The following is a 24,481-nucleotide window of genomic DNA, read 5'->3' on the forward strand; positions in this document are numbered from 1 at the left end:
TAGCTCAACTGGAATTCTATCACTCCACTAGCTTTGTTCGTAGTGATGCTTTCTAAGGCCCACTTGACTTCACATTCCAGGATGTCTGGCTCTAGGTCAGTGATCACACCATCATGATTATCTTGGTCGTGAAGATCTTTTTTGTATAGTTCTTCTGTGTATTCTTGCCATCTCTTCTTAATATCTTCTGCTTCTGTTAGGACCATACCATTTCTGTCCTTTATTGAGCCCATCTTTGCATGAAATGTTCCTTTGGTATTTCTGATTTTCTTGAAGAGATCTCTAGTCTTTCCCATTCTGTTGTTTTCCTCTATTTCTTTGCATTGATTGCTGAAGAAGGCTTTCTTATACAGTTCTTACCCTTTAGTAATTCAAGTTCTAGGATCTTGTGCATAGATATTTGTGTAAGTACTAGAATATTCACTTCAGCAGTGTCTGTAGCAGCCAAGACTAGAAACAGTCTAGCCATCTATCTAGGTAAGAAACATTTGTATAGCTTTTAATATGTGTCAGGCACTGTTCTGTGTTTTACAGATATAAACTCACTTAATGCTCAATAAGAAACCTATTAAGGGCATAAAGTCATTATTCCCTTTTTCAGATGAGAAGACTGAGGCACAGAAATCAGGTCATTTGTCCAACTTAGCACAGTGATTAAGTGGCAGAATCGAGATTCAAGCTCAGGCTATACAGCTTCAGAGTTTGAACACTTGACTTGGATGCTGTCTTCTCCTCTGAGGGGAGATTAATTAAATCAAGGTTCCAACACTTCAGTGGAATTCTAAGGCATTGCTTTTCTTAAAAAAATGGGGGGACCTCACTGGTGGTCCAGTGGTTAAGACACCCAATGCAGGGAGCACGGGTTCAATCCCTGGTCAGGGAACTAAGATCCCACATGCCGCGAAGTGCAGACCCCAAAAAAAAAGAAAAAAAATGAGGGCAGTTTTATAACAGTTGATATGGAAATCTCTTGAAGATATTAACTAACAGCATGAAGATACTGAACGTGTGAAAACTACACTAACATTTTTACAAAACAGGGGAAGAACACGTGTATGTGCTGTATCAGTTAGACAGTGGTTCTATAAGGATGCATGTAAAAACAGAAGGGGTATAAAGGGGTATACTTTTGGGGGGAGAGGAACTGGGAGATAGAAAAATTTTTTAAGACTTTTCTGGTATTGTTTAATTGCTTATCATGCACATGTAATACCTATTTTATTGACTATAACTTTAAAAAATTGAGGAAATTCCCTGGCAGTCCAGTGGTTAAGACTGAGCGTTTTCACTGCTGGGACCCAGGTTCAATCCCTGGTCAGAGAACTAAGATCCTGCCAGCTGCACAGTATGGTCAAAAATTAAAATCTTTTAAATTAAAAATATTTTAAAATAAATGTAATAAAAACTGAAAGGAAATAAAACTTCTGCCAATAGAGCAATGGAAAATGTCATCTGAGTTTTTTTTAAGATTTATATATTTGTTTATTTTATTTTTGGCTGTGCTGGATCTTTGCTACCTCTCACAGGCTTTCTCAAGTTGCAGGGAGTGGGGGTAACTCTTTGCTGCACTGTGCAGGCTTCTCATTGCAGCTGCTTGTCGTGGAGCGTGGGCTCTAGGCACCTGAGTTTCAGCAGCTGCAATGCAGGGGCCCACAATTGTGCTGTGTAGGCTTAGTTGCTTTGAGGCATATGGGATCTTCCTAGCTACTGCTGCTGCTGCTAAGTTGCTTCAGTCGTGTCCGACTCTGTTCGACCCCATAGACGGCAGCCCACCAGGCTCCCCCGTCCCTGGGATTCTCCAGGCAAGAACACTGGAGTGGGTTGCCATTTCCTTCTCCAATGCATGAAAGTAAAAAATGAAAGTGAAGTCGCTCAGTCGTGTCCGACTCTTAGCGATCCCATGGACTGCAGCCCACCAGGCTCCTCCGTTCATGGGATTTTCCAGGCAAGAGTACTGGAGTGGGGTGCCATTGCCTTCTCCGAGGGAACAGGAATCAAATCCATGTCCCCTACACTGGCAGGTGGATTCTTAACCACTGGACCACCAGGGAAGCCCTCATCTTCTGAAATTTTTCAGAATTTACTTTATACTTCAAGGTCAAAGTAAAAGACCCAAGGTGAAAACTTCGTTAACTTTCATATGGCTTAAAAAATTTTGGGTGACTTATCAGCTTACTTTTATCAAATTGTGAAACGCATTAAATTCATGAGTAAATTTTAATGAAAATAATTGCACAATATGGAGTTACTTCCTTAGAGTGTATAATGTTTTTAAAGTGGCCATGATCTCAAGCTTCTTTTCTGACTTTGTACACTAACCTTTGAAATAAAAAAGAAAAAGAAAGGCAACTATTTCCAACACCTTTGTGAAATAATTTTGGCTCCATGTTCGGCACCTATTCCATTATCTGTAATTTAAAATCTCATGGCCCTAAAAATGAATCCACTATTCTTTTAATTCAATAGCACTCAGTTTCCCAAAAAATCTTCATTTCTTTCTATTTTACTTGAATAACTTTAATTATCTTTATGTTAAATAAAATCAGGAAATTGGTTCCTACAAATGAGAGTAAGAAAGCATTTTTTCCTGGTTTCATTAACAGTAAATGAAAGTAATCGAAGACTGTATCTCCTTTATTCAAAAAGAATTTGTTCTTTTCATGGACAGGCATACATTGCTGAAAATGTTAAAATTTTAGGGCAACTGTGTTCTCATAATTAGGATTCCTATAGGAGATTAGGGAGGATAAAAATATATTTAAGCAAATACTGGAAACCACTTGCTTGTAATTTCTCACTCTGCCTAGAAAAAAATGACTCAAGTTAGTTCTGTTTATTAAAATAAGAAAATGCTCAATTGAGGGGACCAAAATAGTTTCAATGAAAGATATAAATTTCTTTAATAGGGCAAAATTTGAGAATCTTCCATTATATGAAGATATGACATTATCCTGGTTAGATGGTAAAACTAAGAAGGGATAAGATTAAAAAAGCATTTACTAAGACTTTGAAATTCTCCATGTTTGTTAGCAACAGAAGCAGTAAGCAGGTTTTGAGGTTTGGAGAGAAAAAAAACAACTTCTCTAAAAAGTTTTCTAGATAAAATCTTCCTTGATCTAAGCTACAGGTATGTTCTACCTAACTTAGGTCTGCTTCTAATCTTGAAAAACAGACCACTATTCAATTAGTTCTATAAGCTGGAAACCAGGGTCATTCTTGGATTTTCTTTTGCTCTATCGTCCATATCCAATGGACTTCCCAGGTGGCTCAGTGGAAAAGAATCCACCTGCCAAGGCAGGAGACGCGAGTTCGATCCCTGGGTCAGGAAGATACCGTGGAGAAGGAAATGGCAACCCATTCCCGTATTCTTGCCTGGGAAATCATGGTCAGAGGAGCCTGATGGCTACAATCCATGGGGTCACAAAAGAGTCAGACCAGACCTGGCAACTGAGCACGCTCACACACCAGTGCATCAGCAATTCATTCATTCACTGATTTATCGTAAGTGAACAAGAATGGCTCCTTCCTTCAATTGCTGCCTTATTTTCTTCCTCCCTTCACGAATCTCTCTAAAGACTGGTCTCTGCCCCAGACTCATTTCCTCACATTCCCCTAACTCTGCCCAGGCTGACCTCTGACCTGACCACTCCACAGAAATAGCTCTTGCTACTGACACTGATGATATCTGAGTCACTAAACCAGTGGCTGCTTTTCATCTCTCCTCTTTCTGGACCTTAATCACATTCCACAATCTTAGCCCCTTCCTCCCGAAAGCATTTCCTAGTGCCCCCGTTTTCATGTTCATCTGGTTTTTCTCCTCGCTCTCAGGTTACTCCTGTGCATCCTGGTAAGACTACCCTTGACCTCACTATCTACAGCAAGTCTCTCTTACAGCCTCAGAGCAGCGTGTACTCTCTACAGCACTTTTCACTTTTGTAATTTTACACTGACTATGTCTGCCTCCTATGAATCCATAAGCCCTGTAAAGACATTTTCCTGACCTTGGTGTCCTCGGAGCAGAGTGCCTGGGACACAGTTCAGTTCAGTTCAGTCGCTCAGTCGTGTCCAACTCTTTGCGACCCCATGAATTGCAGCACGCCAGGCCTCCCTGTCCATCACCAACTCCCGGAGTTCACTCAGACTCACGTCCATCGAGTCAGTGATGCCATCCAGCCATCTCATCCTCTGTCGTCCCCTTCTCCTCCTGCCCCCAATCCCTCCCAGCATCAGAGTCTTTTCCAATCAGTCAACTCTTCACATGAGGTGGCCAAAGTACTGGAGTTTCAGCTTTAGCATCATTCTTTCCAAAGAAATCTCAGGGCTGATCTCCTTCAGAATGGACTGGTTGGATCTCCTTGCAGTCCAAGGGACTCTCAAGAGTCTTCTCCAACATCACAGTTCAAAAGCACCAATTCTTCGGCGCTGAGCCTTATTCACAGTCCAACTCTCATATCTATACATGACTACTGGAAAAACCATAGCCTTGACTAGACGGACCTTTCTTGGCAAAGTAATGTCTCTGCTTTTGAGTATGCTGTATAGGTTGGTCATAACTTTCCTTCCAAGGAGTAAGCGTCTTTTAATTTCATGGCTGCAGTCACCATCTGCAGTGATTTTGGAGCCCCCAAAAATAAAGTCTGACACTGTTTCCACTGTTTCCCCATCTATTTCCCATGAAGTGATGGGACCGGATGCCATGATCTTCGTTTTCTGAATGTTGAGCTTTAAGCCAGCTTTTGCACTCTCCACTTTCACTTTCATCAAGAGGCTTTTGAGTTCCTCTTCACTTTCTGCCATAAGGGTGGTGTCATCTACATGTCTGAGGTTATTGATATTTCTCCTGGCAATCTTGATTCCAGCTTGCGCTTCTTCCAGCCCAGCGTTTCTCATGATATACTCTGCATATAAGTTAAATAAGCAGGGTGACAATATACAGCCTTGATGTACTCCTTTTTCCTATTTGGAACCAGTCTGTTGTTCCATGTCCAGTTCTAACTGTTGCTTCCTGACTGGCATATAGGTTTCTCAAGAGGCAGGTCAGGTGGTCTGGTATTCCCATCTCTTTTAGAATTTTCCACAGTTTATTGTGATCCACACAGTCCCCAAATCAGATTGATTATATTCTTTGCAGCCAAAGATAGAGAAGCTCTATACAGTCAGCAAAAACATGACCGAGAGCTGACTGTGGCTCAGATCATGAACTCCTTATTGCCAAATTCAGACTTAAATTGAAGAAAGTAGGGAAAACCACTAGACCATTCAGGTATGATCTAAATCAAATCCCTTGTGATTATATAGTGGAAGTGAGAAATAGATTTAAGGGACTAGATCTGATAGATAGAGTGCCTGATGAACTATGGACGGAGGTTCGTGACATTGTACAGGAGACAGGGATCAAGACCATCCCCATGGGAAAGAAATGCAAAAAAGCAAAATGGCTGTCTGGGGAGGCCTTACAAATAGCTGTGAAAAGAAGAGAAGTGAAAAGCAAAGGAGAAAAGGAAAGATATAAGCATCTGAATACAGAGTTCCAAAGAATAGCAAGGAGAGATAAGAAAGCCTTCCTCAGTGATCAATGCAAAGAAATAGAGGAAAACAACAGAACGGGAAAGACTAGAGATCTCTTCAAGAAAATTAGAGATACCAACGGAACATTTCATGCAAAGATGGGCTCGATAAAGGACAGAAATGGTATGGACCTAACAGAAGCAGAAGATATTAAGAAGAGGTGGCAAGAATACATAGAAGAACTGTACAAAAAAGATCTTCACAATTAAGATAATCACGATGGTGTGATCACTCACCTAGAGCCAGACATCCTGGAATGGGAAGTCAAGTGGGCCTTAGAAAGCATCACTACGAACAAAGCTAGTGGAGGTGATGGAATTCCAGTTGAGCTATTCCAAATCCTGAAAGATGATGCTGTGAAAGTGCTGCACTCAATATGCCAGCAAAATTGGAAAACTCAGCAGTGGCTACAGGACTGGAAAAGGTCAGTTTTCATTCCAATCCCAAAGAAAGGCAATGCCAAAGAATGCTCAAACTACCACACAACTGCACTCATCTCACACGCTAGTAAAGTAATGCTCAAAATTCTCCAAGCCAGGCTTCAGCAATACATGAACCGTGAACTTCCAGATGTTCAAGCTGGTTTTAGAAAAGGCAGAGGAACCAGAGATCAAATTGCCAACATCCGCTGGATCATGGAAAAAGCAGGAGAGTTCCAGAAAAACATCCATTTCTGCTTTATTGACTATGCCAAAGCCTTTGACTGTGTGGATCACAATAAACTGTGGAAAATTCTTTAAGAGATGGGAATACCAGACCACCTGACCTGGGACACAGTTAGGCAAATACTAACATTCAGATGAAGAATGAAGTGCTATGAAGGAAGGGTATATAATACAAGACCCTCTGAGTGTCTAGATCTTGTCCTGAGCATTTGTGAAAGCTCCCCCGTGAAACTGCTATTTGACTGACTTTTGAAGGATGAATAGGACTTAACTAGATTAAGGGGCAAAAGCAAGCAGATGGTAGGTTTGCGTACATATGTGATACTGAGGAACATGGTGTATTCAAACAATCAAATAAAGGACAAGAAGGCCGAAACTTAGAGAACAAGGCAGGTAGTAGAGCAGGAGAAATGAGAGGGTCAAGCAGGACCAGACTATGCAGGGGGTTATGGTTGGGATGATCTTTTAATTTACTGTTTAAACTGAAGAACTTTGTTTTCCCCAATTTAAAAACGTTACTTTCCTAAGTTTTAATTTTGATATCCTGATACTGGGAAAGATTGAAGGCAGGCGGAGAAGAGGACAACAGAGAATGAGATGGTTGGATGGCATCACTGATTCAATGGACATGAGTTTGAGCAAACTCCGGGAGACAGTGAAGGACAGGGAAGCCTGGTGTGCAGTAGTCCATGGGGTTGCAAACAGGTGGACACGACTGAGTGACTGAACAACAACAACAACAAATTTTGATAACATTTCAAACTTATTGAAAAAAGTGCAAGAATAGTTCAAAGAGGTCCCATGTACCCTTTACCTAATGCACTGTTTACATTTTGTCCCATTTTGTCCCATTTTGTCCCACAGTTTACATTTTGCTTTATTTCTCTCTGCTGCTGCTAAGTCGCTTCAGTCATGTCCGACTCTGTGCGACCCCATAGACGGCAGCCCACCAGGCTCCCCCGTCCCTGGGATTCTCCAGGCAAGAACACTGGAGTGGGTTGCCATTTCCTTCTCCAATGCATGAAAGTGAAAAGTGAAAGTGAAGTCGCTCAGTCGTGTCCGACTCCTAGCGACCCCATGGACTGCAGCCTATCAGGCTCCTCCATCCATGGGATTTGCCAGGCAAGAGCACTGTAGTGGGGTGCCATTGCCTTCTCCATTATATATATATATATATATATATATATATATATATATATCTCCATTATATATACATTTATATATAAATGAATTTTTTCCCCTTTGAATCATTTGAGAGTACATCAGAGGGCTTCCCTGGTAGTTCAGACAGTAAATAATCTGCCTGCAATGCAGAAGACCTGGGTTCGATCCCTAGATTAGGAAGATCCCCCGGAGAAGAGATCTTGCCTGGAGAATCCCATGGCGAGAGCAGCCTGACGGGCCACAATCCATGAGGTCACAAGGGGTCATATATGACTGAGTGACTAAGACGCACACAGAGACACTTTGCTCCTTTACTTCTAAATGATTCAGTGTGCATTTCCTAAGAACAAGAACACCCCCTTTCACAATCACAGTGATCAAATGAGGACATTTGACAGTGATAAAATACTATTATCTAGTTCATGACACGTTCAACTTGGTCACTTGTCTGTTATGCCCATTACAGCTGCTTCTACCCTGGTCCTGGACCCTATTCTGAATCTCACACTGTATCATTGGTTTCCTTTCATCTTAATCCTGAGCACCTCTGATAGTCAAATACAGTCCTATTAGTAATTATGCTGGACTCACAGGCAAACCTGGGCATACTCGCAGGTGATGGCAAGGATTTCAAACTTTGTCTTCTGGGTAATGGGAGCCACTGAAGTATCCAGAGTAAAAAGCAAGGAAGCAACATGAGTTCACTCATGTTTCAAAAAGACTAATCTTACTCCAGTGTGGAGAAAATATAACAATGGAGCAATATTTGTTTAATAAAACATTAAATGTTGAATGAATAAAAGAAATCTATTAACAGACAATTACATCTAGCTCATCATTGCTAATTTATTAGAGAAATGCAAATCAAAACTGCAATAAGGTATCAGCTCACACTAATCAGAATGGCCATGATTAAAATGTCTACAGATAAATGCTGGAGAGGGTGCTTTTCACTATTGGTGGGAATGTAAATTGGTGCAGCCACTGTGGAAAACAGTATGGAGGTTCCTCAAAAAACTGAAAATAGAGTTGCCATATGATCTAGCAATCCCACTCCTGGGCATACATCCAGACAAAACTATAATTTGAAAAGATACATGTATCTTTATGTTCATAGCAGCACTATTTACAGTAGCCAAGACACGGAAGCAACCTAAATGTCCATGGACAGATGAATGGATAAAGAAGGTATGGTAGAATACTTGTTGTCGTTCAGTTGCTAAGTCGTGTCCAATTCTTTGTGACCCTAAGGGCTGTAGCCCACCAGGCTCCTCTATCCATGGGGTTTACCAGGCAAGAATACTTGAGTGGGTTGCCACTTCCTTCTCCAGGGGATCTTTCTGATCCAGGGATCAAACCCACATCTCTTGCACTGGCAGGTGGATTCTTTACCTACTCAGCTATAAAAAAGAATGAAATAATGCTATTTACATTATTGCAAATTGCAATCTACGAAACAGAAATAGATGCCCAGATATAGAGAATAGATTTGTGGTTGCCAAGGAAGAGGGGAGAAAAGGATGGGGAGTTTGGGATTAGCAGATTCAAACTGGTGTATATAGAATGGATAAACAACAAGGTCCTACTACATAACAGAGGGAACTATATTCAATATCCTGGGATAGACTATAATGGAAGAGACTATGAAAAAATATGGATATATATACAGATGAGTCATTCTGCTATATAGCAGGAATTAACATAACATTGTAAATCAACTATACTTCAAAAAAAATTTTTAAAAGTCAATGGACAATTGAATCTAGCAGTGTTCAGAATACTTTTTGACTTAAAGTTGGAAGAGTAAGCAACTCAGTATAAAATCACAAAACTCAACCTAATGTCCATGGGTGAGCTGAAAAATCCAAAAGCAACCTCTACTCTGATGCAGAATAAAGGTATGTATGTTTGAAAATATGTCCACCGATTCTTTGCTCTTCCATTCTTCAAGATGTGGATCTTAGTTTCCCTCCTCCTGACTGTGGTTGGATTTGGTGGCTCGCTTACAACAAATGGAACACGGCTGGAGTGATGGTGTGCTACTCCTGAAAACAGGTTTATTTAATTTCAAAATTCTATTGAAGTAGAGTTGATTTACAGTTTTGTGTTAATTGCTGTACAGCAAAGTGATTCAGTTATACGCATACATATTCCTTTTCATATTCTTGAAAATAGATGATAAAAGGCATCACTGCTTTCTCCTTCTCTCTCTCTTGGAATCTCGACTCTGGGGAAAGCCACTTGCTGTGTCATGAGGACGGAGGCTGACTGCCAACAGCCAAGTGAATGGGCCACCTTGGAAGAAAGCCTCCAGCCCAGTCAATCCTTCAGCTGACTGCAGCCCTGGGCAAAATCTTCACTGCAATCTTGTGAGACCCTGAGGCAGAACCACCCAGCTAAGCTGCTCCTCAATTCCTGATCCACAGAAACTGTGAGGTAATAAATTTTGTTGCTCTAAGCTATTAAATTTGGGATAACTTGTTACACAGGAGATAACTACTAATGCAGTGCATTTATTTGAAGGGTCTATGATTTTCATCAGACTCTCAGCATAATTAATGACCTGGAAAAGGCTAGGAATTACTACTGTATAAGTACTAGATTTCTAAAAATCTCTGGTTTCCATCTTATAGTTCTTCTGGGTTTATTTTTAATACAAGTTTGGGATTGCTTCCAACAAATGAGGAGATTCAATTCTCCAAATCACTGGAAGACTCAAAAGAATGTTTAAAAGTGCTGTCTCAAGAACAGGCCTAGAGATGCAAATATCCAATCCACATTATATGTGAAATAGACAAACTACAAGGTCTTACTGTGTAGCACAGGGAACTATATTCAATATCCTGTGATAAGCCATAATGGAAAAGAATTATTAAAAAGAACATATATATATATATATATATGTTTATACATGTGTGTGCAGGCTCAGTCATGTCCAACTCTGTGACCCCATGGACTGCATCCTGTCAGGCTCCTCTGTCCATGGAATTTTCCAGGCAAGAATACTGGAGTGGGTTGCTATTTCCTTCTCCAGGGGATCTTCCCAACCCAGCGATCAAACCTGCATCTCCTGCATTGGCAGGCAGTTTCTTTGCCATTGAGCCACCAGGGAAGCCCATGTCTCTGTGTGTGTGTGTGTGTGTGTGTGTGTGTGTGTGTGTGTGTGTGTGTATGAATCACTTTGCTGTACAGCAGAAATTAATACAACATGTAAATAACCTATACTTCAATTAAACAAAAAAAGAGGCGGCCTAAAAAAGTAAACCACCTCAATCTATCAGACTGAGATCTAATAGACTCTCATGTGGAAATGAAGTGATTTTTCCTGTTCAAGAAACAAGGTTTACCCTAAGACCTAATCATGATTCTGACATGACATCTCTGAATTACTGTTAAAGAAAAAAGCCAAGCTGCTGAACATTGTGTTCCTGTTGTAGAAAGAATATTTTCATGTAGGTATAGATGGATGTGCCCAGAAAAGTACTGGAAGGATCAGGGTTTTCAGGTGGCAAGCAACAGAAATCGAGAATGGCTATTAAAAACAGTTTATTCAGAGAGACTCACAGACTTAGGAACAAACTTATGGCTGCTGGGGGGAAGGGATAGTTAGGGAGTTTGGGATGGACACATACACATGGATGCATTTAAAATGGATAACCAACACGGACCTACTGTATAGCACATGGAACTCTCCTCAGAGTTATGTGGCAACTGGGATGGGAGGGAGTTTGGGGAGCATGGATACATGTGATGGATACGTGTATATGTGTGGCTGAGTCCCCCCGGACTGAGACTATCACAACATTGTTAACTGGCTATACCCCAAGACAAAATCAAAAATTTTAAATTAAAAAGAAAGCTTATTATTCTAGGGTAGCTCAAAAATTAATGAGAGGGCAGGAGGATCGGTTCTGGAAATACACAGGACACAAGGGACCTGGTGCAGTCATAGGAGCCGTCTAGTAAGAAGCTGCCACCCCAAAGAGAACACCAGTGTGAGCACAGGCCTCGTGTTCCTGCTGGGAATATCTCACTAATCCTTGACTTTCCATTGGTTCCACAACAGTCCAAGTCCTAGGGCAGAATCAACCAAAGGACCAAGAATTTCTTTGGCAACAGACAATCATTACCACAGTCCACTTAAAACAGAAATAAAGGCTTAGAAATAAATAAAATAAATGCTTAGAAATAAAAAAAAATGCTTAGAAATAAATCTAGGCAAACAATGAGGTATCACCTCACACTAATCAGAATGGCCATAATTTAAAAATATACAAATAACAAATGATGGAGGGTGGGTGGAGAAAAGGGAACCCTCCTTTTCTCACTGCTGGTGAGGATGTAAATTAGTGTAGCCACTATGGAAAACAGTATGGAGGTTCCTCAAAAAACTAAAAATAGAGCTACCATGTGACCCAGCAATCTCACTCCTGAGCATACGTCCAGACAAAAGTCTAATTTGAAAAGACACAGCATCCCTATGTTCATAGCAGCACTATGCACAGCAGTCAGGACATGGCATGTTCACTAACAGATGAATGGATAAAGAAGGCGTGATACATATATACAATGGAATATTACTAGGCCATAAGGAAGAATGAAATAATACCATTTGCAACAACACAGATAGACCTAGAGATTATCATACCATGTGAAGGAAGTCAGAAAGAGAAAGACAAACACTATATGATGTCATTTATATGCGGAATCTAAAGCACGACACAAGTGAACTCATCTGTGAAAGCGAGACAGGCTCATACACACAGAGAACAGGCCGTGGTTGCCAAGGAGGAAGAGGAGTGGGGGAGGGAAGGACTGGGAGTTTGAGATTGGCAGATGCAAACTCATACATATAGGATGGTCAAACAACAAGGCCCTACTATACAGCACGGGGAACTATATTCAATATCCTGTGATAAATCATAATGGCAAAGAAGATGAAAAATAATGTATACATGCATAAAACGAATCACTTTGCTGTACAGCAGAAATTAACACAGCATTGTAAATGATGTATGGCAAAACCAATTCAATATTGTAAAGTAAAAAAAAAAAGAAAGAAATTGAAAAAAAAATCTAAGTGGTAACAAGATAGAGACAATGACAGACTTTATTTTGAAGGGGAAAGAATATATGGACTAACAATACTCTATAAATCCCTATTTTTAAAAAACAAAATGGCAAGGAAAGGAAGAGTTCTGGTCTTAAAAGCAGATGTTTTAAAATAGTATAATACAACTTAATTGCTGCTGAACACAAAGAGTTTCTGGATATGGAGATGAGAGTGCTAACATTGCCCATGTTCTATATATGAGTTAAATTAGCACACCTTGTGCTTCACAGATAACAGCATTTTTTTTTTTAATAAATTTGCTCACTCTGTCTGTGTCACATTTTGCTCACTCACTCTGTATCTGTGTCACATTTTGGTAATTTTCACAATGTTTCAAAATTTTCACTATTGTTATATTTTTATGGTGCTCTGTGGTCAATTATGGGCACTCTTGCCTGGAAAATGCCATGGACGGAGGAGCCTGGTGGGCTGCAGTCCATGGGGTCGCTAAGAGTCAGACATGACTAAGCGACTTCCCTTTCACTTTTCACTTTCCTGCATTGGAGAAGGAAATGGCAACCCACTCCAGTGTTCTTGCCTGGAGAATCCCAGGGATGGTGGAGCCTGGTGGGCTGCCATCTATGGGGTCACACAGAGTCAGACACAACTGAAGTGACTTAGCAGCAGCAGCAGCAGTGGTCAATGATCTTCGATGTTTACTATTGTAATTATCTGGGGGCACCACGAACCACACCTAGATAAAATCAGCTCAGTCCAGTTCCTCAGTTGTGTCCAACTCTTTGTGACCCCATGGACTGCAGCATGCCAGGCCTCCCTGTCCATCACCAACTCCTGGAGCTTGCTCAAACTCATGCCTATTGAGTCAGTGATGCTATAAGATAAGATGATGAACTTAATAAATTTTTTGTGCTCCTTTTATTTAAAAAAAAAGAGATTTATCTAATTTTTGGCTGCATTGGGTCTTAACCATGTGCTTCAGATCTTCACTGCAACACAGGCTTCTGTCTAGTTGTAGCACGTAGGCCTGGTAGCTGCTGCACATAGGGTTAGCTGTTGTACAGCACGTGGGATCTTGGTTCCCTAACCAGCGGTCCAACCCATGTCCCCCACATTGGAAGGTGGATTCTTAACCACTGGACCACCAGGGAATTCCCAAGTTTTGTGTGTGTACTGACTGCTCCACCAATGGGCTGTTCCGTTAACTCTCCCTCTATTGGGCATCCCTATTCCCTGAGACAAAATGATACTGAAATTAGGTCAATTAATAGTCCTAACTAGTCTCTCAATCTAACCACACAGACGGACCACAGCCTCGTCTAACTCAATGAAACTAAGCCATGCCATGTGGGGCCACCCAAGATGGGCAGATCAAGGTGGAGAGGTCTGACAGAATGTGGTCCACTGGAAAAGGGAATGGCAAACCACTTCAGTATTCTTGCCTTGAGAACCCCATGAACAGTATGAAAAGGCAAAATGATAGGATACTGAAAGAGGAACTCCCCAGGTCAGTAGGTGCCCAATATGCTACTGGAGATCAGTGGAGAAATAACTCCAGAAAGAATGAAGGGATGGAGCCAAAGCAAAAAGAATACCCAGCTGTGGATGTGACTGGTGATAGAAGCAAGGTCCGATGCTGTACAGAGCAATATTGCATAGGAACCTGGAATGTCAGGTCCATGAATCAAGGCAAATTGGAAGTGGTCAAACAGGAGATGGCAAGAGTGAACGTTGACATTCTAGGAATCAGTGAACTAAGATGGACTGGAATGGGTGAATTTAACTCAGATGACCATTATATCTACTACTGTGAGCAGGAATCCCTTAGAAGAAATGGAGTAGCCATCATGGTCAACAAAAGAGTCCAAAATACAGTAGTTGGATGCAATCTCAATAACAACAGAATGATCTCTGTTCGTTTCCAAGGCAAACCATTCAATATCACAGCAATCCAAATCTATGCCCCAACCAGTAACGCTGAAGAAGCTGAAGTTGAATGGTTCTATGAAGACCTACAAGACCTTTTAGAACTAACACTCAAAAAAGATGTCCTTTTCATTATAGGGGACTGGAATGCAAAAGTAGGAAGTCAAGAAACACCTGGAGTAACAGGCAAATTTGTCCTTGGAATACGGAATGAAGCAGGGCAAAGGCTAATAGAGTTCTGCCAAGAGAATGCACTGGTCATAGCAAACACCCTCTTCCAACAACACAAGAGAAGACTGTACACATGGACATCACCAGATGGTCAACACCGAAATCAGATTGATTATATTCTTTGCAGCCAAAGATGGAGAAGCTCTATACAGTCAGCAAAAACAAGACCAGGAGCTGACTGTGGCTCAGATCATGAACTCCTTATTGCCAAATTCAGACTTAAATTGAAGAAAGTAGGGAAAACCACTAGACCATTCAGGTATGACCTAAATCAAATCCCTTATGATTATACAGTGGAAGTGAGAAATAGATTTAAGGGCCTAGATCTGATACATAGAGTGCCTGATGAGCTATGGAATGAGGTTCATGACACTGTACAGGAGACAGGGATCAAGACCATCCCCATGGAAAAGAAATGCAAAAAAGCAAAATGGCTGTCTGGGGAGGCCTTACAAAAAGCTGTGAAAAGAAGAGAAGTGAAAAGCAAAGGAGAAAAGGAAAGATATAAGCATCTGAATGCAGAGTTCCAAAGAATAGCTAGGAGAGATAAGAAAGCTTTCCTCAGCAATCAATGCAAAGAAATAGAGGAAAACAACAAAATGGGAAAGGCTACAGATCTCTTCAAGAAAATTAGAGATACCAAGGGAACCCATGCAAAGATGGGCTCGATAAAGGACAGAAATGGTATGGACCTAACAGAAGCAGAAGATATTAAGAAGAGGTGGCAAGAATACATAGAAGAACTGTACAAAAAAGATCTTCACGATTAAGATAATCACGATGGTGTGATCACTCACCTAGAGCCAGGCATCCTGGAATGTGAAGTCAAGTGGGCCTTAGAAAGCATCACTACAAACAAAGCTAGTGGAGGTGATGGAATTCCAGTTGAGCTCTTTCAAATCCTGAAAGATGATGCAGTGAAAGTGCTGCACTCAATATGCCAGCAAATTTGGAAAACTCAGCAGTGGCCACAGGACTGGAAAAGGTCAGTTTTCATTCCAATCCCAAAGAAAGGCAATGCCAAAGAATGCTCAAACTACCACACAATTGCATTCATCTCACACGCTAGTAAAGCAATGCTCAAAATTCTCCAAGCCAGGCTTCAGCAATACATGAACCGTAAACTTCCAGATGTTCAAGCTGGTTTTAGAAAAGGCAGAGGAACCAGAGATCAAATTGCCAACATCCGCTGGATCATCGAAAGAGCAAGAAGAGTTCCAGAAAAACATCTATTTCTGCTTTATTGACTATGCCAAAGCCTTTGACGTGTGGATCACAATAAACTGTGGAAAATTCTGAAAGAGATGGGAATACCAGACCACCTGACATGCCTCTTGAGAAACCTATATGCTGGTCAGGAAGCAACAGTTAGAACTGGACATGGAACAACAGACTGGTTCCAAATAGGAAAAGGAATACGTCAAGGCTGTATATTGTCACCCTGCTTGTTTAACTTATATGCAGAGTACCTCATGAGAAACACTGGGCTGGAAGAAGCACAAGTGGAATCAAGATTGCCGGGAGAAATATCAATAACCTCAGACATGCAGATGACACCACCCTTATGGCAGAAAGTGAAGAGGAACTCAAAAGCCTCTTGATGAAAGTGAAAGTGGAGAGTGAAAAAGTTGGCTTAAAGCTCAACATTCAGAAAACTAAGATCATGGCATCTGGTCCCATCGCTTCATGGGAAATAGATGGGGAAACAGTAGAAACAGTGTCAGACTTTATTTTGGAGGCTCCAAAATCACTCCAGATGGTGAATGCAGCCATGAAATTAAAAGACGCTTACTCCTTGGAAGCAAAGTTACGACCAACCTAGGTAGCATATTAAAAAGCAGAGACATTACTGTGTCAACAAAGGTCCGTCTAGTCAAGGCTATGGTTTTTCCAGTGGTCATGTATGGATGTGAGAGTTGGACTGTGAAGAAAGCTGAGCACCGAAGAATTGATGCTTTTGAACTGTGGTGTTGGAGAAGACTCTTGAGAGTCCCTTGGACTGCAAGGAGATCCAACCAGTCCATTCTGAAGGAGATCAGCCCTGGGTATTCTTTGGAAGGACTGATGCTAAAGCTGAAACTCCAATACTTTGGCCATCTCATGAGAAGAGTTGACTGATTGGAAAAGACTCTGATGCTGGGAGGGATTGGGGGCAGGAGGAGAAGGGGACGACAGAGGATAAGATAGCTGGATGGCATCACCGACTCGATGGACATGAGTTTGGGTGAGCTCTGAGAGTTGGTGATGGACAGGGAGGCCTGGCGTACTGCAATTCATGGGGCTGCAAAGAGTCGGACACGACTGAGAGACTGAACTGAACTGAACTGAACTAGTCCCTAAGTGTGTAAGTGAAAAGAAGAGTCACATATCTCTCACTTTAAATCAAAAGTTAGATTAAGATCAGTAGAGAAGACCCTACTATTTGGAAAAGATCCCAATGCTAGGAAATATTAAAGGCAGGAGGAGGAGGCAGCAACAGAGGATGAGATGATTGGATGGCATCACTGACTCAGTAGACATGAGTTTGAGTAAACTCTGGGAGATAGTGAAGGACAGGGAAGACTGGTGTGCTGCAGTCCGTGGAGTCACAAAGAGTCGGCACGACTTAGTGACTGAACGATAACAACAGTGAAAAAGTCAGGTGAAAGCAGAGACTGGTCAAACACTCAGGCTCTTGCACCAGTTAGCCAAGTTGTGAATGCAAAGGAAAAGGGCTTGAAGGAAATTAAAAGTGCTACTTCAGTGAACACATGAGCGATAAGGTCAAAGAGCATTATAGTTGAAATGGAGAAAATTTTAGTGATCTGGATAGAAGATCAAACCACTCACAACATTCCTTTAAACCAAAACCTAATCCCAAGCAAAGCCCTAACCTTCTTTAATTCTGTGACTCCTGAGAGAGGTGAGAAACTGCAGAAGGAAGTTAGAAGGTAGAAGAGGTTGGTTCACGAGGTTTCTGGAAAGAAACCATCTCCATAACATGAAAAGCATGGTGAAGCAGCCTGTGCTGCTGTAGAAGTTGCAGCAAGTCCCCCAGAAGAGTTAGCGCTCATAGTTAATGAGGGGTGAGTGTGTGTATGTGCACGTGTGTGTGTGTTCAGTCACTCAGTCATGTCCAACTCTTGTGACCCCATGGACTACAGCCCACCAGGCTCCTCTATTCATGGAAGTGGCTAAACTAAACAACAGATTTTCTCTAGAGATGAAACATCCTTAAACTGGGAGAAGATGCCATCTGGGACTCATAGCTGAAGAGGTTATGTCAATTCCTGGTTTCAAAGCTTCAAAGGACAGGCTGATTCTCTTGTTAGGGGCTAATATAGCTGGTGACTTTTAAGTTGAACCCAATACTCCTTTTTCATTCCTAAAGTCCTCGTCCCCTTAAGAATTATGCTGAATATACCCTACTGGTGCTCTGCAAGTGAAACAATAAAGTCTAGATGACAGCATATCTATTTAAAACATGGTTTACTGAATATTTTAAGCTCATTGTTGAGACCTACTGCTCAGAAAAAAAAATTTTTTTTCCACGTCAGACAGGTAATGTGCTGGTGTCGTAACAAGGTTTGCAGGGAGGCACATGTCACACAGTAGCGTGAACACCCAGTCGTCACGCTCACGAACTACAAAACGATCTAGAAAACATTTTTCAAAATATTAATGCTCATTGACAATGCACCTGGTCACTCAGAGCTCTAACAGAAATGTACAATGAGATTAATGCTGTTTTCATGCCTGCTAATGCAACTCCCATTCTGAAGTCCATGGATAAAGAGTAATTTTCACTTTCAAGTCTTATAATAGATTTCATAAGGCTATAGCTGCCAGAGATAGCAATTCCTCTGGTGGACCTGGGCAAAATATACTGAAAACCTTGTAGAAAGGATTCACCATTCTAGATACCATTAAAAACATTCACGGTTCATGGGAAGAGGTCAAAATAGCAACATTAACAGGAGTTTTGGAGAAAATGACTCCAGCTCTAATGCATGACTTTGAGAAGTTCAGGATTTTAGTGAAGGAGGTTACTGCAGATGTGGTGGAAATAGCAAGAGACCTAGAATCCGAAGTGGAGTCTGAAGATGTGACTGAATTGCTGCAATCTCATTTTAAAACTTTTAATGGATGAGGAGTTCTTCTCATTGATCAGTAAAAACTTAGGTGACATAGCAGGAACAGGGTGTGAGAGGATTGACTCCAATTTTGCAAGAAGTTGTGTGGATAAAATGCTATCAAACACCTTTGCATGCTACAGAAAACTTGTTTGCGAAAGAGGCCATGGATGTTTCCTTGGTGACTTAGAAATTACCACAGCCACCTCAAACCTTCAGCAACCACCACCCTGATCAGTCAGCAGCCATCAACATCGAGGCAAGACCCTCTCCCAGCAAAAAGATTACAATTCCCTGAAGGCTCAGATGATGATGGGTAGCATTTTTATTAGCAATCAAGTATTTGAAAATTAAGGTGTTGCACACTTAATAGACCATAGTACAGTATATACACTGGGAAATCAAAAATTCGTGATTCATTTTATTGTGATGCTTGCTTTAATGTGGTTGTCTAGACCCAAATCTGCAGTGTGTCTGAGGTCTGCCTGTATAATCAAGTATTGGTCCATGCAATTTCAAAAAGGCAGGGAGCAAGGCGACAACAGAACTGTATGAACAGGAACGCTGAAGAGATAAGAAACTTGCTCCATCTTGATAACTCAGAGGTATTTTTTTGAAAGACTAAAGGCAAAAGATAAGACTGCAGATAAAGAAATGTAATTACATGACTAATATTCCAAAATCAATTCTATCTTAAAATGAGTTTCCATGTTACAGAAAAAGAGAACTAAAGCAGTGATTTTTATTTCCTTGGATAGCATGCCATGGCAGGCTGGACACTTAAAGGTACCTTCTAGAACAAAGGCTGTCACATGAGCTTGAATATTTCAGCTATTAAAACAGTGTATCTTTTTAATGGACTATTCTGGATAATTTGCAAATAACTATGTTAAAGCAATTTTTTTCCTTCAGGAAAAAAACTATAGTTTCTATTTTGCTGTGCTGTGTGAATAATATTCATATGCTTACTGAGCTAGTAATATAAACAGCTGTACATTTAATCTTTTCCTATCTTTCCTGTTGTTCAGAGTAGTAAAATTAAATGATAGCAATGCAGACTATTAATGCCTCAGAGCCTAAAAAACTGGGGGGATGGCACATTTCCAATGTAATAACTCACATTCTACTGTTCCATAGGATGATTCTACATTGAACAACTGCAACAAGCTTGCTTAATAAGACAGAAAATCACTAACATTTATTTGACAAATTTATCGAGAGCCTACTATGAACTAGGCCCTGTGCTAGATATTTCACGTTTATGGGTTAGAAAGTGTGGGAAAGATGACAAAATTGGAAATTTTATTCTCTTTGAAAATGAATATATGCTTTAAATATTCGATGCATATTCGAGAACTCTGAAACTTTTCTTCATTGAAAGAATTTGTCTCTCAAAACCACAATGAGCCTTACACCTGCTAGAATGATTTTCAAAAAGATAAAGTGTTGGTGAAGATGTGGAGAAAAGGGAATCTTTGTGCAGTATTGGTGGGAAAGTAAATTGGTGTAGGTACTATTGAACGCAGTAGGGAGGTTCCTCAGAAAATTAAAAATAAAACCACCACATGATCCAGAAATTCCAACTCTAGGTATAGATCTGAAGGAAACAAAATCACTGTCAGAAAAAGACAGCTGCACTGCATGTTTATTGCAGCCTTACTCATGGTAGCCAAGACAGGGAAACCAACTCAATGTCCACCAGTGGAGGTATGGAGAGAGAAAACGTAGTGCATGTACACAATGGGGTATTATTCAGCCAGAAAAAAGACAGAAATCCTGCCACTGGCGACAGCAAGGATATACTTTGAGGATATTATGCTAAGTGAAATAGATCACAGAAAAACAAACACTGTATGATCTCACTTATACGTGGAACCTAAAAACCACGCAAACAACCAAACGCATAGAGAAGAGAGAATAGACTGTCAGTTGCCTGAGGCGGGGGCCAGGGTTGGGTGCTGGAGGACAAGCAAAATCGGTGAAGGCAGTCAAAAGGTGTAAGTCTGTAAACTCCCAATTGTAAATTATTGGGCATGCAACGTACAGCATAGTGACTACAGTTAATACCGTATTGTACAGTTGAAAGCTGCTGAGAAAGCAGATCCTAGAGTCTCACCACAAGGCGAAAAAAATATAACCACGTGAGGTGATGGATGTGAGTTAACTGAAGTCCTGTGCTGGGTACGGGGCCTTTTAACAGATCAACTGAGATCTACAGGAGGGAAATTTTCAAGTCTCCAACTCCCCTGATCAGGCAAGTGGGCAGACAATGGACCTGGGAGAGGGGCCGCGCTCGGTGACGTGCACTGAAACTCCCTCCCTTTGATCCACCTGCCACTTGCTTCTCAAAGGACACGATAGCGATGCTGGAGACTCGAGGAATTAAGATGTCCTTTTTTAAAAAGTAATTTTTATTGGAGTAGTTGCTTTATTGCTGTTAGTTTCTGCTGTACAGCAAAGTGAATCAGCTGTGTGTTTACATATACACCTCTTTCTTTTATTTCCTTCCCGTTTAGGTCACCACAGAGCACCGAGCAGTCTCCTGTGCTATGCAGCAGGCGCTCATGAGTTATTTTATGCATTCTATCAATAGTGGATATGTCAATCCTAATCTCCCAGTTCATCCCACCTCCCTTTATAAATCTTGTTTTTAACAGCACACATATATTCAAAGCAAAATCCATTAGCAAGCAGACACCCAGGAATAGGATTATCTGGCATTTTAAAAAGATTTTGCAAGACACAAAGCTTTCAATTTTAAAATTATTTATTAAAAAACATATTCTCCCAATTGTGATTGCATTTCAGATTAAATAAGGAGTGATGTTACAAATCGACGGATCAGATCCTTTCGTACAGAGAGTGACAATGGCCTCATTAGCGAGGAGTATAGACTACTAAATAGTGGAATATGAATCCAACTCATTCCCCTCATCATGAAAGGCAGACATAATTGATAGATCTCATACCAAAAAAAGTTATAAAGCATGTTTTCACATTTCAGTTAAATATTTAGTTATTATAAAATGATATTGGCTTAAAAGAGCACCCAAGTTATGCTCTGGATTTTCTTTTGCAAAATTCAGGGAAACATGATTGGCAGTGTCTTCACTGCTCATGAAGAAGCACCTGAGATGCAGCGTTTCCAACCTTTGGGTTTCCAGTGATTAAAACATGCCGGAAACCTGAGAGCACTAGAAATGCCACACAGATCCCAGAGCTTCAAAAGAGTTCCTGATATGTCCTGGAGTTTTCATCAACTTCAAATTAACACACAGAACACCAAATCATTAAAAAAAAAAAATGACTTTCAGAAGAAACACCCTAAAAGGAAACCATCTAGTATTCTTCAATGTTGAAAACTCTGGGGTGAGGACTGGTCTCTTTCAGAGGTTCAAGTAGTCAGTCTTTTCTCAACAGTTTCTTGATAAGCGACAAATCTTCTCAAATTCATCTTCACGTTGTCAAGAACACACAGCTGATCTGGACTGTATTTAGTTCTCCCTTCTTTTCGTATCTGCCAAAAAAATATCATATGAGATTTTTGGTATCTACCACTAACTCCTTTAAATAAGAAAGCATTTAATTTGGGGTGTATTTATTTTTAGAACAAACGGTTGCCAGAAATTGGTGGAACATTTTCACTTCCAAGGTGATGGAACACAGTACATGAGCTGTAACCAAGATAAATTAGATCATGCACCTTTTATTTTTTATTTATTTTTGGCTGTGCTGGGTCTTCGCTGATGTGCGCAGGCTTTCTCTAGTTGGAGTGAGTAGAGGCTACTCTCTAGTTGCGGTGCATGGTCTTCCCATTGTGCTGGCTTTTCTTTTTGCAGAGCACAGGCTCTAGGGTGCACAGGCTTCAGTAACTCCAATGAGTGGATTCAATAGTTGTGGTGCATGGGCATAGTTGCCTCTTGGCACGTGGGATCTTCCCAGACCAGGGATTGAACCCGTGTCCCCTGCACTGGCAGGTGGATTCTTAACCACTGGACCACCAGGGAAATCCTGTGCACCTTTCAAATGATACTGAAAAACTGAATTGTAGACTTTAAAAAGAATGAGTATTATGGTATACGAACTAACCCTCACCTCTAATCTTGAGCAGTGGTTCTCAAATTTTAGCATTTGGAAAAGTCAAAGTGAAAGTTGCTCAGTCATGTCTGACTCTTTGCAACCCTGTGGACTACACAGGCCAGAATACTCGAGTGGGTAGCCGTTCTCTTCTCCAGGGGATCTTCACATCCCAGGGATCGAACCCAGGTCTCCAGCATTGCAGGTGGATTCTTTACCAGCTGAGCTACCAGGGAAGCCCAAAAAAATACTGGAGCGGGTAGCCTAACCCTTCTCCAGGGGATATTCCCGACCCAGGAATCAAACTGGGATTTCCTGCACTGCAGGCGGATTCTTTACTAGCTGAGCTACCAGGCAAGTCCATTTGGAAGGCTTATTTAAAAAACAGACTGCTAAAGCTCCAATACTTTGGTTACCTGATACAAAGAGCCAACTCAGTGTAAAACACCCTGATGCTGGGAAAGAGAGGGAAGGAGGAGAAGGGGATGACAGAGGATGAGATGGTTGGATGGCATCACCAATTTAATGGACATTAATTTAGGCAAACTCAAGGAGATAGTGAAGGACAGTGAAGCCTGGCATGCTGCAGTCCATGGGGTCACAAAGAGCTGGACATGACTGAGCAACTGAGCAACAACAAGGCTGGTCCACATAGTTTCTGATTTTTGGTAGGTCTGGTGTTGGGCCTGAGAATTTGCATTTACAACAAGTTACCAAGTGATGCTGGCACTGCTGATACAGGGCACTTTTGAGGATGTCTGCTCTAGAGAAGTTCTTTAGTAAAATGCATTGTGCTGTGTTTAAATGCAATTTGGGGCTAAATATAAACCAAACAGCCTTTAATGCAACTGTGGTTTCATTTACAAAAGACAGTCATATAAAAAACTGCATGCTGCCATTCTGGCTAACAAAGACACTTCATCAGGGCTTTAGAGCTTTGAGAAAAGAAAAACACTCAGTTAAATAGCACCATCACTGCAATGCATACTAGGTAGGCAAATCAATCAAACAATGGACGTGCCAGAGATGAGGGGTTATTCTCCTAGTTCACAGTTTACATAACTGCTCTCTAAGCATTTGCTTCTGCAGAGTCTGATGACTCTCAACCACATCTGCCTTCCCAGGGGCTGCAAGGAAAGGAGATATTTTCCTTTCCCTTCAGACTCCTTTTTCAGAGGTTTAGAGGGCCTGTGACCTTTAAGAACAATGTGGACACCCTCCATGTACTGGTTTAGAAATGTCTCTAGGAGACAGTGTGAAATGAAAGTGCATGAAGTACAAGGCTGTGAATATATTATGCTATCGTTGGATAATAAAGGGGAAAAATACTAGCGTGCATTTGTCTTTGTGCAGAGAAACACCATTTGGTTTGGTTACCCATGAGGCAGGCTGGGAACACGTGGGAATAAAACTTCTCACTGCTTAAAAAATAAACACCAAGGGAATGTCCTTGGAGGTCCAGTGGCTAAGACTCCATGCTCCCAATGCAGGGGGCCCAGGTTTGATCCCTGGTCAGGGAGCTAGATCCACCTGCTGCAACTAAAGATCCTGCATGCCACAGCGGAGACAGAAGATCCAGTGTGCCCCAACTAAGAGGCCGAGATCCAGCGTGCCCCAACGAAGAGGCCGAGATCCAGCGTGCCCCAACAAAGAGGCCGAGATCCAGC

General features: G+C 41.2%; 1 protein-coding gene, 1 non-coding gene and 1 pseudogene across 2 annotated transcripts in view; 1 reads left to right on the plus strand and 2 right to left on the minus strand.

Annotated features, from left to right (window-relative positions):
* Window positions 1-19,057, plus strand: part of LOC113875354 — a 49,994-nt pseudogene extending 30,937 nt beyond the window's left edge.
* LOC113876876 lies at window positions 18,156-18,260 on the minus strand. The gene has a single exon (XR_003506614.1). It is a non-coding gene; the product is annotated as a small nucleolar RNA U13 (small nucleolar RNA).
* A 2,429-nt stretch (window positions 19,058-21,486) lies between the features above and the next one.
* HEATR3 (HEAT repeat containing 3) overlaps window positions 21,487-24,481 on the minus strand; it is a 39,474-nt gene continuing 36,479 nt past the window's right edge. The window contains exon 15 of the mRNA XM_027513674.1: window positions 21,487-22,254. Coding sequence (XP_027369475.1) covers window positions 22,132-22,254 — 123 coding nt within the window. The 3' untranslated portion in view covers window positions 21,487-22,131. The remainder of the gene's footprint in view (window positions 22,255-24,481) is intronic.

This window comes from Bos indicus x Bos taurus, chromosome 18, assembly GCF_003369695.1.
Source record: "Bos indicus x Bos taurus breed Angus x Brahman F1 hybrid chromosome 18, Bos_hybrid_MaternalHap_v2.0, whole genome shotgun sequence".
NCBI lineage: Eukaryota > Metazoa > Chordata > Mammalia > Artiodactyla > Bovidae > Bos > Bos indicus x Bos taurus.